General features: G+C 44.8%; 1 protein-coding gene across 6 annotated transcripts in view; it reads left to right on the top strand.

Moving 5' to 3' along the window:
* RPH3A (rabphilin 3A) overlaps nucleotides 1-18768 on the top strand; it is a 114992-nt gene that overhangs the window by 60017 nt on the left and 36207 nt on the right. For 5 of the 6 annotated variants that reach the window (XM_034791334.1, XM_034791329.1, XM_034791331.1 and 2 more), the window contains 6 exons: nucleotides 9911-10031; nucleotides 11075-11161; nucleotides 12396-12561; nucleotides 13835-13876; nucleotides 16479-16517; nucleotides 16832-16939. In XM_034791334.1, coding sequence (XP_034647225.1) covers nucleotides 9911-10031; nucleotides 11075-11161; nucleotides 12396-12561; nucleotides 13835-13876; nucleotides 16479-16517; nucleotides 16832-16939 — 563 coding nt within the window. The remainder of the gene's footprint in view (nucleotides 1-9910; nucleotides 10032-11074; nucleotides 11162-12395; nucleotides 12562-13834; nucleotides 13877-16478; nucleotides 16518-16831; nucleotides 16940-18768) is intronic. The other variant, XM_034791335.1, reaches the window with a different exon arrangement.

The following is an 18768-nucleotide window of genomic DNA, read 5'->3' as shown; positions in this document are numbered from 1 at the left end:
TTGGTGCTGTTTCAAACCCATTAGGCTTGTCTTCTTTATTCATTTTTGTGGCGCTACAATAAATATTTAAATACAGAGAAGTTTTGCATGCATACGCTGGTGCCAGTTCTTGTTTTGCCGAGGAGTCAGCACTTAATAAAAGTTCTTTCTATATTCCCCTTGTTGATTACAGCTTGTCCTGAATAAAAAAGCAGGAGAAAATGCCTATGCCATCATGCTGCAGGGTTGCTGGTATGGTGCTGCTGTCGTGTACTGCAGTGAGAGGCACAGTATATGCAGAGTGTGTGTGTGTGTGTGTATGCGCGCAATTGCCGCTTCTGCAATAGATGTCGAGCTGAACACAAAGCTCCTGCTGAAATGCTCATGGTCTAGCGAGACATTTATTTCGTATTCATCTCTGCGGTGTAGGGGAGGGACAACTACTCGAGCATCTTTGCTCTTACCAGGGCAGTGAGACACGAGGGTTGATACAGTCAATGGTTAGGCGCTGGTGTGCTGAGGCCTGTCATGCTGCCCAATATTGTCTCATTGGTTCCTTGTACCCCCCTGTCTGACCGTATCCGCCTGTTCTTTCTTGTCCTACACTTCGACGGTAAACTCTTTGGGGCAGGGACGGTCTTTTTTTGCCCTGTGTTTGTGCAGCACCTACCGTAACAGGCTTCTGGTCTGTGACAAGGGCTCCTACGCACTACGGTGATGTTACTAATAACAGTAGTCAGCGGGAGGCGCGGGTGCCCAGGACCACATGAATCAAGCCATTGAATTAGGTACCTAAATAGATACAAGTGCCTCATGTTAGGCACTCAAACGTTAACCGAAGCCTCTTCTGTAGCCTCTTCAGAACCGTTGCATGGACTGGCCAACAGGTGGTGCAGGAATAATGCTGTCCTATAGTCCCTCCTCTGAAGAAAGATCACGTCACCTCTGTCGTGGATTCCCCAAGTCTCTTGCAAGGTCTTCTTCATGGCTCTGTAGGATGGTACAGTGTCACCTATAGTGACTTAGACACTGGTCTAGAGGTGACGACATACATAGATGAACTCTCGGAGGCTCAGTAAGATCGATCACAATCTCTGAGGTGATGCTTGTAGCGTATCCCTAACTGGTGAAGGAGTTTGGTTTCGCCTGGGGCAAATGTTAGGAACACAGGAAATATTATACCAGTCCATGAGGCTCATATCTTGCTTCTATCAGTGACCAATTCCTAATTTGTTAGAGGATGGCTACTCCTCCTCCCACCATAAGGACTGTCCACGGGAGGAAATAATGCTCCCTGTGCCTCTGATAGAATGCACTGTAGCCTGTGATTTGATTACTCTTATCTTGGCCTGTTCAACTGCAGATTTTAATAGTCATAAAATGTATGCACTGCTTTTTAAAATTAGCCCATTAGATACCACAGTGATGGGCACTTTGGAAATGTGCATAATGGTAATTAAAATCCAGCCACTGTGTTAGAGACACTTAGTATAAAGTGATTAATTGGATGGTTAATTTATACATGCAGCAAAAATTAGAAAGATAAACAAATGACATCTACAGGAGAGGGGAGGAAAAGCCGCGAGGAAGCCTCGATGCTGATTCATAGCAATGATCGAGCAGCGGAATGCCATTAGTTGAGTAAGACTGATACGGTTACATAGACTTCTTGCAAACTGAAATGTTTTTCAACTGAATTGTATTAGCTGAATAAGATTGACCTAAAATGTAAGACCAGCTGAAAAGTGTTGTGAACGGAAGATGTTTTGTTTCAATGTAAATCTCTCTAGCTGTTAGCAGCAGTGAAAACTGAGTCTACATTGAATCCATCTTACTGCAAAGATGGATTATGTATTTGGTTTCATTGGAAGAAATCAGAGTTTATTCCAGTCAGGAGTACCTGGACCTTTTGATCCCAGTAATTAAGCTTGAATCAATAACTTACCATTGTGTGTAGTTTATGTTCAGCTTGCCCTCACGCCGTATGTATGAGCTGAATATCCCCGGTCTCTCTCTTGCTGTCCTTTGTTATCAGTCTCTGGTTTCCAAAATGGAGTCTGGCCACAGCTTAGTGGAGGATAATTTAGGTGGCCTGTGTAATGCACCTTCCTTCACTCTTCTAGACGGGGCTGACTCTGCACTGATCCACCTTCAGCAGACAGGCTAACCACACCTTTCTGTTAACATTTCATTCTGGTTTATCCATGGTACTTATATGTTCTTGTTATCATGGTATCCGAGCGCCTTCTCACAACACTCCTGTGAGGTGGGGCACTGCTCACTCCCATTTTAGGGATGAAGAACAGAGGCACAGAGAGGCTAGATGACTTGGCCATGGTCACACAGGAAGTCTGTGACAGAACAGGGACCCTAATCATTGGATCATCCTTCCTCTCAGGATTCTATTAGCACTAAATATAGAGATGAGAACCAATTCGCATACCAGGGCCCAATGTGAGTGTTGATAACTCAAGTTATTTAACTGGGGCAAACTAAACCAATGAAAGCCAGATTTATACCGGTGTACAAGTGTCCACACACAGACGTACCCATTGAATTAAATTAGTGCATTAGTGAAACTGGAGCAAATCCTGTATGTAGATAGCCCTAAAGTAACGGACCTCATAATGGAGGAGGACATAGGCTGATGAGAACCAGATCTTTTTGTTCCAGTGTCGAGTACAATCTATTGCAATTTAATGAAAGCATGCCTTTCTTACAAAGTAGAGCAGTTAAAATCAGGAGGTGTGTAAGTAGGAGAAAGCAGTAGATCAGGAGAAGCGTGAAGGACTGGTAAGTGATGGCGTGGGGAACTTGTGACAGCTCCCTAGCTGTCGGCAGCATGGAAGAGGTGGGGTCTGAACTGCATCTTAAGGAGGGAAAGCAGAGCAAGGAGGAAGGCAGGCTGTTTCAGGTGCAGTGACAATGAAGAATCAACCTCAGACAGAGGGAAGGCAAAGCTGTGGGACTGAGAAAGTTTAAAGAGAGGGGGACCAAAGAGATGCATAGGGGTGTGCCATTGCCTGAGGGTCCTTGAGTCATTGTGGAGCAGATACGGATATGAATTTTCTGAGTGTCCTGGAAATTCAGATGCTCGTATTAGGGACTATCCCATGGCTCTGTGAATTGTTTTCCCCCAACTAAAAGGGGGACAGAATGGAATGGAATCTGATTTTCTAGAGCACTTTTCTATCTTAAAGTACCCCCAGGAACTTAAAGAAACTAGGATTTAGGTGCTAATGATTTAGTTGGGATTAGGTCCTGCTTTGAGCAGGGGGTTGGACTAGATGACCTCCTGAGGTCCCTTCCAACCCTGATATTCTATGATTCTATGAATAGCGCAATTGCTGCATGGCAAAATCGTCCGTCATTGTGCACTCAGCCACAGTTCACAACTGCACAGTTCTGAACATTAGAACCTTCTGATGATTCCCAGGGGATCTTTAACTTCTAGCCTGGCTGATCCTCAGAGATGGGCCTCAATTTAACATCCTCGCTTGGAAGGCGCGCGCACGTGTGTGTGTGTGTGTGTGTGTGTGTGTGTGTGAAAAGAAAATCTTTACCGCTTTGGGGTACAAACTCCTGGCTGCAGCATTACATTCTAAGACAAGAGCAGCATTTATGATTTTAGCATCAATACTGTAATAAGGTAAATGTTTGTTTTTAAAGTAGTCATATAATCCCAGTGCAAGTACACAAATTGTTATATTTTTGCACTCTATTTCTTTGTGACGATGCTGCCCATGATAAGCGGCGGTTTTGCAAAACATTTGGAGCCAAATTCAAAATTGCTTGAGGTTAAAGGATTTTTTGTTTTGTTTTTGCAATTTGTTTCAATTTTCCATGAAAGAGCCTTGTTTGGACATGCAGATTTGCTCAATGTAAATGGACCCATTTTCTAGCATAGCTGGCTTGGCATTGAAAAAATGTGAACATTTGTACTTGCAGATGTTTTTGCTATGAAAATAGCCATTTTGCCAAAAATATTGCACAACACAAAACCTCTACATACAATTACATAAAACATAAGGTGTGAATTTCAGAAGGCACTCCTGGGTTAGTAGCAGTAGCATGCAATCTATGGGGAAAGTAATAGATTATGTCCCTAGATAAACCACTGGATTAAATAACAAAATTTATCTGCTGCTGGGGCTTCTAAACAAAGAGATACAGTACTTACCATAATCAGCAATATAACGCTAGCACCATACATGCTAGACAATGATATTTCCAGATTTGTTGGTTTCATCCACTTGCCACACTTCCATAATATGCTTCAGTGCCCTGTGCAGATAGTTGACAGAGAAGCTGCCCATACCATAGCATAGAAATTGCAGTGGTTAGTTTAATTAAGGAGTGTGTTGAGAACAGCCAACGTTCTCTTTTTAGAAGCATTGGAATAATCTTCATTCTGATCTAAATATTAAGGGCCTAATCCAGTGCCCATTACAATCAATGGGACCCTTAGTGTTTGCAACTAAATGTATTCCCCATGAAATGTTAAACCTATAGATGTAGGTCAGGAGTGATTCCCCTGCATCACCAGGTCTGACAGCTGAGTTAACATCTAGAAAAGAATCCTGGACGAATGATCTCCAGTGTACTGAACACTGGCTCAAAGAAAGGGATAGACAGCAGCTTGCTTTAGGAATGAAGACATGAGAGAGAATTATGCTAGAAAATAACTTTCTCCTGTACTTTTAATGTTTAAACTATCAACCCACCTAACTCAGACCAGAGACTGTTAATCTTTAACCCATTTTATTCCTTTTAGAAAGTATATTGTCAGGTTAAAAATCAGAATTACTTTAAAAAAAAAGTGCCTTACTTGCATTATTGACAATGTTTTAGATTATGCAAACTGAAAGAATTAAAACCCTTGACTTGAGTTTTGGTGTTTTGGTGGTTGGTGGTTTGTTTTTTGACAATGCAAATAGACTGGGCTGTTTCAGTTTTGCCGATTTAGTCATTTTCTAGTAATTCACTTTCAGGGTCCCCTGCTCTAGCTGCTGTACTCCTACTATATGTATTGCAGAAATGTGCTCTATATTAGGGGGGTTTATATTTAAAAAATGTCCATTTCCCCTCCCCCCTTTAAAACTGGAAACTTTTCTATTAGTCTCAAGTACAGTATAGTAAAAATCTAGGGTGAAATCCTGAAGTGAATGGGAATTTTGCCATTGATTTCAATACAGCCAGGATTTTACTCCTGTCTTTTGAGATACCTGAATTTTGGGTCAAACTTGGCCTGATAGTGTCCCTTTAATAAACAGCCATAGAACAAGACTTCAGCATTTTGGACCTGAATCAAATCTAGAGAAGTCAGTGGAAAGACTCCCACTGACTTCAACCAGCTTTGGATCAGGCACTGTACGAACTGAAATAAAATGGCTTGGTTTTGGTACATACAATGTATTTTCTATCTCTTGCTGCACTGTCAAGGCATATTCCTTTGTCGAGTGCTTATGTATTCTCTATGCAGTACATGAAAAATGTCTAGCAGGTATTCTTGGGTTCCACTCTGTGAACAGCCGGTAGTTTAAGGATGAAATTCATGGATCTCAGTAAGGTCTCTTCAGAGTTTGCCACATGTAAATTAGGGATCATATAGTTTGTAAATGATCTGAACGTGTGGTCAGTGTAATTGTCATAAACCTGAAACTGTCATAAGACATAGGGGACGATGTCTTTTTTTTAATGGATGCTGTTTTAGCTGCTTTGTCAGATTTGGGTCATGCTGCAATGGGAGTGTATAAAGCCCCCTGCGGGCTTGATTTTTTTTTTTCCCCTGAAATTCTCTCAAGTAAGGATCTCTCTCTCTCTCTCTCTCCCCCCCTTTGAATGGAATAAATAATGCATTTTAGATTCTGCTATTTTTAGCTAGCTGGTTTGTAAGTTAACCAGTTGTACAGTTTACCACTCAAACCTTTTGTGCTGTTGCGTCTTTCCAGAGCTTGCAAACTGCTGTTGCTGCTGTTGGTTTTTCAGAAGTTGCTAGTTGTGTCTCTTTACCCGCACAGTACGCAGATGGGTTTGCACAGTTGCAGTCTCTGGTGGGCTTTTTGCATTTTACTCAAAAGATTAACAATTGCAGCAAAGTAAAATATTTAATTTTTTTTTTAGAAAAGTAAAGAAGGCATTAATACACTACATGTCATCCCCCAAAATACACTAAGGTCTTTATCCTGCATCCCTTTGACAGACAGAAACTAGAGCTGCTCAAGAAGTGTTAGACAGAAGTTTTCCGTATAAAAATGCAGTTTTGTTTGGAATTGAAACATTTTATGGGGACATGTTGATTCTGATGAAATCTTTCGATAGGAAAAAGTCAAAATGCTTCATTTTGATAGTGTTCTTTCAAGTCATTTAGTTTCAACGTTTATATTTATTTCACTAATGTACACCATGAATAATATTATAAATATGATATTAAAGCTGAAACAAAATGAATCAAAACACTATTCAAACAAAATGTTTTGAAGGCCCTGGATCCACATTTTTCAGAATTCTAGTTTGATGGGAAATTGAAGAATTGTGGCTTTTTGTTTCAAATTGGAATGATTCCCCCCACCCCCCCGAAATGTTGGAATTTCCCACCGAACGGAAATTCTATTCCTGACCAGCTCTAGAAAAAAAGTCCTGATGGGTTTTGACTAAGTTCCCAAGCAGGCTGTGACCGTGACTAGCAGGCACAGATAAGTAAGGAAATAGTATTGCCATTTTGAGGAACATAATTATTTATTTGTCTAGAACTTTACATATTCTAAGTGCTTGACAAAGGTGAATCTTCATGGCCTCCCTGATGGATAGGGACAGCAGTATTATCCTCTCTTTCTTTGGGCTGGGGAAACTGAGGGAGAGAAATGATTTGTCCAAGATCGCACAGCAAGGCAATAGGATAGGAGTGCCAGCATAAGAACTTACAACCTCTTGACTTGGTGACCTTTGCTCAGCGATACTGTGCTTCCTCCCACACAATGTCTCCTGTGCCCATACACCTCACCACTGCCTCTTGTTTCAGTGAAGATGGAGTAGAGTACGTTTGGAGTAGAGTGTTGCTATATACGTTTCCCCCACCTGCTCAGTTTGAGCACTGGGAGCATGCCGATACAATCTACGCAACGTACACTGGTGTTTGTTAGCTGGGGAATAATTCAGAGCAATGCGATTATTTGATAAAATTGTCACAAATGGATGCTTTTTTTTCTTTAATTTTATGTGCCAAATACTTTATACTTCTTGGCCATAGCTGATTCCTCAGCAGTTTGTGAAAATTCAGCATTTCCAATGTGAGTTGTTTTGATTGGAAGTGTAAATCACATGGTGTATTTCTCGTTCCCTGAATGGATTAACATAGCTCTTAGACTCGGGGCCCACGGTGAATACTTTCAGTTCCCAGTCTGAAGCTTGCTTTCCATGGATAGTCTGCAATATTTACTGTCTGGATGAACATCCCTGTTGAGAAACTCATTTTCTAAAATACACGTGTAAAGCAAATGCAAAAGAGGGGACAACACACTCGAGGGGAACTTGTTTGAAAACCTGAAAATATTTATTGGAGATACTGTCTAGCATTCACCGAGCTGTAATGTTTCTATATCATGCTGTGTGTGTATTAAGAACATAAGAACGGCCATACTGTGTCAGACCAATGGTCCATCTAGCCCAGTAGCCTGGCTTCCTACAAAGGCCAATGCCAGGTGCTTCAGTGGGAATGGCAGAACAGGGCAATTCTGAGTGATCCATCTCCTGTCGTCTAGTTCTAGCTTCTGGCAGAGTTTAGAGCAACCTGGAGAATGCGGTTGTGTCTCTGACCACCTTGGCTAATTCTCATTGATGGACCTGTCCGCTACGAACTTATCTCATTATTTTTTGAACTCAGTTATACCTCTGGTCTTCACTACATTCCTTGACTACAAGTTCTACAGGTTAACTGTTCATTGTGTGAAGAAGTACTTTCTTTTGTTTTGTTTTAAATTGGCTGCCTATTAAGAGTATCTCAAGAGATTCCCATAATGTATTAGATTGGACACTAACAGCTGTAGATTTCTCAATATTTTCAGGTAAAATGATAGTTGAAAGTGACACATTTTCTTCAGGTTAATTACTTTTACGTTTCCTAATTATGTTTTACTTCATTCAACCTACAGGATCTTTTTATCTTCACTTAGACTGTATGAGTCAGACTAGACTTGGAAGGATTAGATTTTTATTCATCTCTCTCTCTTTCACACACACACACACACACACACACACACACACACACACACACACACACACACACACACAATATTTCCATCAATAATAATTGAAATGTACAGATAAGCAAAGTAAGAAATGCTGTTTGAGAATTTATGCAAGTTTGATTTTAATGATAGTTACTTTGTATATTTTGACATGTGATGTTCACAACTTATTTTAACAGTTACAAAGTTTTAACTTTACAAATATCAATATCTACTGTCATTAAATATTTATTGTCTGACCCCCATAATTTCCCGCAACTCTGAACATTTAAACAAAAATAAAAAAAGTTTAAAACCCCTAATTTTGTGCACCTATGAAAACGAGTCAATAAAAATAGGAAAAAATGCTTAAAAATAAACCGCAATATTATCCATTAAAATTATAAAAAGAATAAAAATTGAGTTCTGCCCAGCCTAGTTATGATGCAACACTTGTCTCTGGGTTGGATGGTTACTGGGTCATCTGGGACTTGGTCTATTATGCAGTGCTGACAATGCAGAGCCTTTTGGGTGACTGTTACATTGAGGTCCCTTTTGACCAGCTTTGGGGTCTAATTCAGAGCCTGTGGAAGTGCGTGGGTGTCTTCCCATTGACCCCATTTGGGTCAGGTCCTTGGTGGCCGTCCAGGAGGGTGAAAGTTACAGATCCTGGGATCCTTGGGAAAAAGTGAAAAATGGCCAACGCTCCATTTCCCTGTCACCTGATCCTGGTTTTGAATGGGGTGGAGGTGCTCATGCTTAGCACCTGTAAGGATCTGACTCTGTGGCTCTGGCTACACTACAGCTTAAGTCGACATAAGCTATGTTGCTCAGGGATGTGAATGAGCCACGCCCCCGAGCGACATAAATTATGCTGACGTATCGCTGTCCACACCGGCGCTTATGTCAGCGGGAGAGCTTGTCCTGCTGACATAGCTGCCGCCACTCATTGGGAAGGGATTAATTAACTCATTGAGAGAACTTTCTCCTGTCGGCTTAGAGCAGCTACACAGAGTGTACAGCAGGGCAGCTGTGTCACAGCTTCCCTCTCCCTGGCACAAGGACGGGGGTCAGGGAAATATTTTCCTATTGTTTGGACAGCTTTATATCCCCTGAAACGGGGAGGACTCTCTCAAAGGTACAGCCAGAGGGCTGTACGCGCCAGCAAGACCACTGGATTGTGGTTGCCCAGAGAATGACATGGGAGGTAAGTGAGGTGTCTGCTCTCACCTCAAGGGGGCGAACTTGAGACATTAAGCTTTGACAATACCCATTCTTCTTTCTTCTCCTCCCAAACTCCTTATGCTGCTTCTTTCCTTCTAATCTCCTGTTTTTCCTTCCTAATTGACTCCTTGTTGGGTTAGTCTGAGGGAGGCTCTGCTACTGAGGGAAAACCTGATCAAAGAGGGAAGGTCATACATATCTTTGCCCAATCTAAAGGAAGCGTCTTTGTCATGTTAGTGGCTGGTAGGGCATTACCAATGGAAATACTGCTGTTAACTAGCAGTGTTTCTCAGCCTTTTCCTAAACTGTGTCAGGGCGATCTCTTGGACCGGCACTGGTCCTTGGATTGTTAGTTGAGAAACAATGAACTAAAGGGCTAAAATAAGTATCTGTGGCGTCCAGCAGAACCGGGCACGCCAACACCACTCTCCTATCTCTTGCACTGTCTGTCTTTGTGCTACCGTGTCCTGTTCTGTGTGCAGGCGTCTCATGAACCGCTTGGAGGACATGCGCAAGAATGTGGCCGGCGATGGGGTCAATCGCTGCATCCTGTGCGGAGAACAGCTGGGATCAGCTTGTGTCGTGTGTGAGGACTGCAAAAAGGTGAGACCTTACCTAGGCTGAGCTTGAGAACAGCAGATAATACTGAGGATACAACCTTCAGCTCGTGTGTTCAGGGACTCCTGGGTTCTACCCTGGCTCTGACATCGACTCCCTTGAGCAAATCACATAGCTTGAGATTTTTGAAAGCCGAGTCGGGGATTTAGATACACCACTCCCATTAGTTTTAATGGAAGATGTGTGTCTAAATGAGATCTGGCGGAATACTTTTTTTTCTTTTTTTTTGTTTGTTCACTTGCAGTGCTGCAAAAATGAAAATAAATTTGTTTTGGGTAGAGCAAAGTGTGGGGTTTTTTATTTAGGTTTTGAATTTTTTTTCAGGTTTTTAATTAAAAAAAATATAATTGAAGTAAGTTTCAGAACAAAAAGTCTTTTTGAATCAAGACATTTTTCTTTCTTTTTTTTTTTTGGAAAAAGAAAAAAATGTGACACTCATCACTAATTTGCAAAATGTTTTGGTTGGCCCAAATCTGCATTTTTGTGTGTGTGTGGGGGGGAGTTTAGTTCAGAAAATATTTCCCAGCTTTAGTCTGAATGTGTTGGTCAGCTTTGCAAATCTCAGCCTTAAACTTTATGCCCCAGTGAAATGAACCCACCTCCTCATGGCTTTGTGGGGGTTCATGAGAAATCATTTTTTAAACCATTTTGAATGTGAGAAGTGCCATATTAAATGTCAAATGATATTAAATCATCACTAAATCTGAAATGATGTCCCTCAGTTGCAAGTTGACATAGCAGAACATATGCTATGCAAAATGTCCTCCTGTTTTGGACTCGCTCTAACGCCCATCACAGCCCGGTGAGCATTGCTGGCAAAGTCTCAGTGTTAACTTTTTGAATTTCCTTGATCATTTATTTTTGTACCTTTGAAATCAGACCCACACACACCTCTTAGGGTGAATGACTGAGTCTTTAACTACAGCAGGAGTCAGTTATTGTTCTGCACAAGGCCTTTCTGGCAATGCTCTGTTGCAGCGATTTAGTGTCACGTTGTACCATAAACGTGTGCTTTGTTTTATTGGTAGAATGTCTGCACAAAGTGTGGCGTCGAGGCGACCAACAGCCGCCCTCATTCCATCTGGTTGTGCAAGATCTGCAGCGAGCAGAGAGAGGTGAGTGCAGTGCTCCTGGCTGGTTTTACTTCCTCTCTGCTGCTGCAGTGATGCTTTATTAAACCCTGTGTCTGGGATGTCCTGCCGCTTAGTGGTTCCAGAATCGGTAGCCGTTTGAAGTCAGAGCTTTAACGATAGTTGTCCGAAGCATTTCTTGATATTAAGCATCCTGCCACATGGAGCATTATATAAGGGGCTGGCTGCATGCTCGTACAATATTAATTCTGAGTAGGCTTGTCCCAAGAATCCCGGAAGGAACTGTGTTAATTAGATTTAGGGCCAACTTCTTTCCCAAGACATTCAATCATTGCAATCTCCCTCTCTTCCCTCCCCCTCATTCTCTACCCTCACTCCATGGACGAACTCCCACTGACAGAAGAACAGCTCCTAGTTAGCCAGACCCTCTCGGTATAGATGGGCAATTTTTTTTAATGAAAAGCAGATTGAACAAGATGTGTTTTTCCCCCTAAGAAAATTAACCACTTTTGCATGTAATGATCGTCTGTTCTGGAGAAGGTTTCAGGGTCATCAGCCCCGTCAATTGGCTTGGCGGGTGCTTTTGTACTATGGCTCACAAACTGAGAGAACAGGTTACTTGGAGACTTTCCCTTTCTGACAGGTTGCTTTCAAGCACTGTGGGTATATATGTTCTGTAACATGGTGTCTGTTCAAAGGGAGGTGAAGTTTGGAGCCTTGGTACTCGATGTGTATGAGTCTGGGAATACAAGGACCCAATTCATGTCCCCTGGTCAGGTCATTTGCCCCAGTGCCAAGTGTGTGTAAGGTGCTGCCATTTTGGACTGGCAAGGTTCTGCACTCACTTTGCACTGCCACAATTCACCATGCCCCTGCCGATTGTGCAATCACCCAGCATGCTTGTGAGTTGGAGAGTGAGTCAAAAAACTGCTGTGTGCGAGAAGCTAGAATCATCTGTTCAAGACGCTGGAGAGTTAATTCAAGGCTGGCTATCAAGAGGCTCCACCCACCATCGCTTTGGGTACCATGCTCATCATTTCAATAAACAAGGTGATAAGCATCAAACGAGCTCTCGAAGGCTGATCTGCCCAGCCAGAATGTAACTATGGAGCAGCTGCTGAGAGCTGATTTGACCCTTAAATGTGGGTCACATCCCACCTTGTTTAATAAATGGATGCTCTTGTGGACGAAGCACTGTCATTTTCGGGAGAGCGAGAACTTCCCTCTGAACCTCCCTTGTGCTCTGCCTCTTTCCCAGGTGTGGAAGCGTTCGGGGGCGTGGTTCTTCAAGGGCTTGCCGAAGCAAGTGCTGCCTCAGCCAATGCCCGTCAGCAAGACCAAGCCGCCGCAAGCCCCCAGCGAACCTGCCTCCTCGGAGCCACCTGCTCAGGACCCGAAACTTCACTCCCGCACGCTGAGTCGAGGTAGGGGGTGGATTTCTGTCCTTCTGTCTCATCTCCAGTCTCTCTAACGCAGCCTGAGGGAGTGGTGGGGTGGCTCATGGCAATAGAGCGCAGTGTCTGGTAGTGATAGTTCGGAAGATCCATCCCTACGTGAACACACGTTGACAGTAAAATACCCAGTTGTTTTATTGCTAGTGTATGTTTCCTGATCATGTTTCCTGTAGTTTGTCCTTTTTATTTTTTTCCTGGGGGTAGCTGGGTGGCTCTCTCCCTACTCCTCAAGACTCAGCCCTTGTGCCCCTTCTATCTGGAAGATCTCCAAGGCCCTGGGCAGCTTTTTAAAGGTTCTCTAACCTAAGCCACACACATGGTTGCGGTAAGTATCAAAGCGTGTTCTGTGCAGGGAGACAAAGTCACTGAGATGATTGCAGGGAAAGTGGATGAATGTGAAACCTTGGCACTGCAGCAATTAAAATAAGAAATCCCAGCAAAACAATTTTGGCCCCTTATGGATTCAATTAAAACGATCAATGGCCTGCAGTGCCCTTTAGAACGAAAGGCGTGTTCACACAGTAAACCAGCAGTCTGACTGGTACTCTCTAGAGTAAGCCTTGGATTTTGATTTTGGTCTGGAGATAAAGGAGAACAATTCCGTCCACCCCCTTGTTCAAAAGCTTCCGCTAACTTAATCACATGCATCTAATCAGCTTGGAGGATCTCTGCTAAATTCCAGTGTGGAGTGAAACAGGGAAGGGAGCTCAGTCCTGAGTTCAAATCCCGATCAGTAAACCCTCCTGGGGAAGCACAGCTAAAATTCTTCCAGTGGGCGACCTCCATTTGGTGGGGTTTCCTGGAGCTCCAGGATCACATAATTATCCGTTCATTGAAGATTGAGGCTGAGGCATCCTACTTTAGTTTATTCCTCAAGTGGTGAAGACAAGGCTTCATTGTCTTCCATGCCCAGTTCTGATCCTGGCCTTGTTCGGAAAGCCCTGCAAACTCGCCTGTTTGTCCCGGCTTTTCAGCTTCTTCTACCTAGTCCCCTCTTCCCTTTAAAGTCACGATGCTGAGGGTACTGTAGGATATTAACCCCCTGTGAGTGGAAATTGGTTTTGCCTTAATCTAAGCCATACATCCCAGTCCCAGGATGAGGAACACTCACATATGCTTCAAGCAAACAGCTGCCTTGGCGAGGAGGGCAGCACTACAGCGCTCATTGCGGATCGCCTCCTCTTTTCATCTTGGTGTGAGTGTTCGCTCCAGTCATTGATTGCTCTTTGTTTGTGCTGCTCAGGCCAAGCTGAGGCTGGGGCCCCGGCCGAACAGGACTCTTACGGTAAGAGCGCTGGCGTTCAAACCTCTACCAGGCTGCTATCTCATTAGTGCATTTGCTAAATGTGCCTGCCTGCTAATGCTCAGGGACATGCCGCAGCCAGGTTTCTCTCTCTTCCCTCCCCTTCCCCCCGGTAATCCATCAACAGGGCCAGTAAGTGCATGAAAGCTTTTGATTACATTGAATTTCCTCTTTAGTTTTTTCTTTGTAATTTATAAACAGGTGTGTGTGTGTGGGGGGGATGATGACTTCAGAGAACGCTTCCCATAGACTCATAGACTCATAGACTTTAAGGTCAGAAGGGACCATTATGATCATCTGGTCTGACCCCCTGCATGCTGCAGGCCATAAAACCGTCCCTACCCCTTCCCTGGACTCTGCTGTTGAAGTCCCCAATCCTGTTTTAGGTGACTTCAATCGGCAGAAACCCTCCTGCTAGAGATCCCTGCCCTATGCTGCGGAGGAAGGCGAAAAACCTCCAGAGGCTCAGCCAATCTGCCCTGGAGGAAAATTCCTTCCCGACCCCAAATATGGCGATCAGTAAGACCCCGAGCATATAGGCAAGAGTCTCCAGCCTGACCCCTGTCAGCCATTATACAATTTACATGCGATGGAAAAGGCTCATTCACCCAGAGAGATGACCAGTGTCGTCCTGCTGAGCAATGATGCCCGTGGCATCTGGCTCAGAGGTGCTCGCCTCTTGTTTTCCACGTTCCTGTTACGTGCTTCCGCTCTTCCCTTCTGAAGAGCGTCTTCCGGCAGCCTCCCCCTCTCTGTAGCAAGAATTCAGAGCTCTTGCTAGCTAGTTTAATCGTCCCTCTCTTCTTGTGACCCCTCCACACCTCCAAACGCCTCACTCATTCGTGGCTGGACTTGCAGTCACACGGGGACCAGAGCAAACCAGTGCTGTTCATGAGATTGTGTAAATATCAGCTTGAAAACCTGCTGCCAGGTGCCCAACTGGAATGTTTCTGTTGATTTCAGTGGGCGTTGGCTTGTGTTGCTTGTGAGTTTGTGTCGGGAACGTCTTAGGATTCTATCCAAAGCTATGGTTAGAGATGGGTCAGCTGCAAAATTCAGGTCCAAATTTCAAGCTCCCAAAGTCAGGGGATGTTTGGAGTTGGGGTTCTGGATTGGTCCATCTCAGATTTATGGGGTTTTGAAGCCGGAAAGGACCCCATTGATCACTGAGCCTCCTGCATAACACAGTCATCATAGAATCTCCATTGTTTTCTTGTCATTAATCACTTACAAATATTTAGTCCTTTCTGCAGTGGTTATTTTTATCCAGGGGTTCCAGCTAGCCCTGTAATGTAGTTGTGGGAAGCCTGTCACATAACAGGGTATTTTTACACCGACACCACCCATTTCACAGGAATTTAGTTATTTTGGGGCACTCCCACCTCCTGTCCATTTCTCAGTTGAAATGTTGTAATTGAAAGAGCCGAGCTGTATCTGTAGGGGGTGTTTCCTGACGTGGATTCACATGCTCCTCACTGTATTTTCAGGTTATTTAATGTGAGTCACACAACCCCTCCCCCAAAGCCCTTCATGTGAGAGAAACTTTAGAGAGAGGCAGCTGACGATTACACCTCGTTAAAGAGACGGAGACCACAACCCTAGAATGGCAACTTCTACTCCTGACGTGGGTTCCCTCTATGGCCTTGAAAACTCACCCAATATAACCTGCACTAGCACAGGGAAGCCGGCCCCTATTAGTGCCTGGTCCACAAAGAGGATAAGAGCTTACTACAGCTTCCAGCTGGAAGAGCTACTCTTTTAGCGTGAGCTGTAGAGGCCCCTGCTGTTAGCACTGAAAGTCCTGGCTTCTTACCGAACCTGGGGGGTGGGTTAGCCTTAAATTTCTTTGGGGTAAAGGAGGATGCTGCTGATTAACTACTCTGGGGTGGGGGGAATATTAATAAATAAATGAATGTAAAGCACTTTGAAGGTGAAGTGTGCTCTACAAGTGCGAGGTGGTATTATTCAAGGGGCAGCATTGTTACTCACCTCTATCCTATCAATTGGGTTAGAGTCACTTCCTTAACAACTTTCCTGGCAGGGTGGTCCAAGATTTTTTTACCCTGATTTTTAACCTGGCCTTCTATCAAGTAGCCCCGGGCTTCTGGGCAGAGGTGGGATGAAACCTGGTCTTGGTCTTGGATTGAGGTGGTCTTGGATTGAGGTTCCTTTGGGACCTCTTCCCTGGACTGGGGAGAGCCCGGGTCACAGTGTGCGGCATTCTCTCTGTACTCCTGATTGTGGCTGGTGGGGAGCGAGGGGTGCTGCTTGGTCCCAAACTCACTTCTCCTGCCTGGCTGTGAGCTGCCATCACCAGGTCGGCCTCTTTATTTGGAATCGTAGCCCCATGATTAAAATCTGAATCGCAGTGTAAATCCCATAGACTTACCTGACACCCACATTTAACACCAGGCACATCGGGGCTGTCAGAATAATGATTAGACTGCTGGTTACTTTGTCTTCGGAGCAGCAGAGTGTCGCTGCTCAGTATGGCTCTTGCAGACGGAGGTCTGGGCAGCAGTACAAAAGCAGAACCCCCAGCCTCGTGTCGCTGCAGACGGTCACCTTTTCCATTTCCTTTCAGGTGGCCCTGAGGAGAAGAGGGGAGTGGGCAGGAAACCAGGTTTGTTTCTAAGCTATGGATGCCTTTTCCCCCTTTCCTTATTTTCTTTAGCACACAGTGGCCACTCAGAATTATACAGTGATAGCAGAATAGCGCTCCGACTCCAACACCACAGGCCCTGCCACATGCACTAAAGGAGAATCTCCATTTACCATTAGCAATATAGGGCTTATGACCTACACTTGAGCAATTCTGTTTCCATCCAGTAGAAGGCAGCAGTGCATATACACACTAGCCTGTTGATTTGCACGGCGTTGCAGTTTGCTTTTGGGTTTTGTGTCTGTTTTAATCCAAGTCTGTTTTTGTTTGTTTAGTCAAATCCCGGGACCCCAGCCACGATTCTGAACGTGGCTATAGTTCTGAAGAAGAGAGTCCTGCTGCCTACAGGGGAAGGAAGGGGACGAGACAGAGGCCAGAAGCAGGTAAAGATTTGCTAGCTTGGCTGAGAGCAGCGACTAATGCAGGGAGGATCTGGGTTCTGTACAATGGCTCTGCTGGTTCTTGATGGGCCAGAGAACACCCCCTGGTGGCTGTGACACGTCCCATTGGCAATGCGCCTTCAGGTGCCTCAGTCCAAGCCTGAACGGGAATTCAGATGCTGAACGCATTAAAGTTTCTCTGAATGGAAAGCAGAGAGAGGCCAGCTGCCGCCGCCCCCAGCTTTCGCTCAGGAAATCTGGCCAGGCAACATCCTGAGCAACATCACAGCTTTCCGTGCACTCTCCGCTCCCAGCACTGACGCATGCAGTTGACTCTGGGGGGTTGATTTGGCTCGGGGAAAGCTTGGGCCTGGAGGTAAGCAGGTGCACTTGCTTAGGAGTCTCACCTGTTTATGACAGGGCTGAATGTTTCCTGGCCTGACTGTCACCGGTAACGAGCACCTGCTGCTCCCACTCAGCTCAGATGGTGGTGCGGGTTCGAGGCCCGAATGAAAACCAGGCCTTTAGACTCTTCTCCATACTGAGCAAAACTCATCTCGATGCGGACGGCTAGCGCAGCACTCACGCGCTGCTCAAGTCCCCCCAGCCTCTGATTTTTGGTTGCCTTGACACCCAACACTGGAGGCCGCCACAATCTGAGGCTGAGGCCTTTTGCTGGGACCTCTGCCCAGGGGTGGATTTCACCCACTGAGAGCAGACCTGCGGGTGGGGAGGGGTTCTGAGCATGCAGCTGGTTTAAGCAGCACACGAGCCCACAGCCCAACCATGCCTCAAAATCTTTCCTATGGACAATGACTGGGGACAACAGCTGGGGACAGTCACCCTATTTAAATATGGCTGCTGCTTGCACATTTCTGCCCCCAACGTCGGCAGGGTCTTAATCGACCTTTAAACCATTATTGCGTGTGACCGTTTATCACTATTTAACCAAGCTGCTCCTGGTTATCAGCGCCCTCTTAGTGTGCCAATGACTTTCCCAAGGCTGCCTTTTGTATATATCCTGGCTGTTCTGCAGAGACAAGGCTCCTGGTGTGAGAGGCACGTTTTTTCCCCACATTAACTCTCTCTACACTTACATAGCCGCCCCCCACCTGTTGCTATACACACTCTCCTGGTGTGCGGTGACCCTGAGAATTCATCCAAGGGTAAAGATACCATTTATGTCGTAAGAAAGATTTATACCTGGCTTGTGCTGAAGATGCCAGGTAAGTCTGAGACCTTTTGCATTCCAGCCAGGGGTTGCAATTTATCAACAACAGGAGACCAGAATCACTAACCAACGTGGCTGTAATTTATCTATTCAAACCGCTGGCACCAGATGAATGTAAATAAAGACAAAGACAGCGATTGTGGTTGTCTCTTAAAGGGCACAGTAAGACTGTCATTTCGTTAGTGAGCATGAGACGTTAACATAAAGGGAAAGGTCTCCAGCATGGGTTTCAGCTTAGCCCTATGGCCCCTGCGCGTAGAGCCCAACCTCCCAAAGGCATTTCCCCGTCTGTCTCCCAAGCATCCACTCTTACAAGCCTCCCCCGAGCAGCTGAGCTGAGGGTAAGCCATTGCTCAGTAGGACCCGTTAGTGTCCCTGCATGGTGTAACACACCCTGAGTATTGCAAAATACCCAGTCGTACATACGCCTCTTTAGAACACTCCCCGGGCTTGGTCACGTGTCCTTGCATGTATTTTGTCCCAATGCATTGCTGTCAAACAATGTATTTTGTGCATTTATGCCTGTAATTGTGGTTTGGTGCAAACAGCTGACGTGCCAGATTCACAGCTGGCATAAGCAGGAGCAACACAATTGATTGAG

The sequence above is a fragment of the Trachemys scripta genome, chromosome 15, assembly GCF_013100865.1.
Source record: "Trachemys scripta elegans isolate TJP31775 chromosome 15, CAS_Tse_1.0, whole genome shotgun sequence".
Classification (NCBI taxonomy): domain Eukaryota; kingdom Metazoa; phylum Chordata; order Testudines; family Emydidae; genus Trachemys; species Trachemys scripta.
The sequence above is the reverse complement of the archived record's forward strand: the minus strand, read 5'-3'. Positions and strand labels throughout refer to the sequence as shown.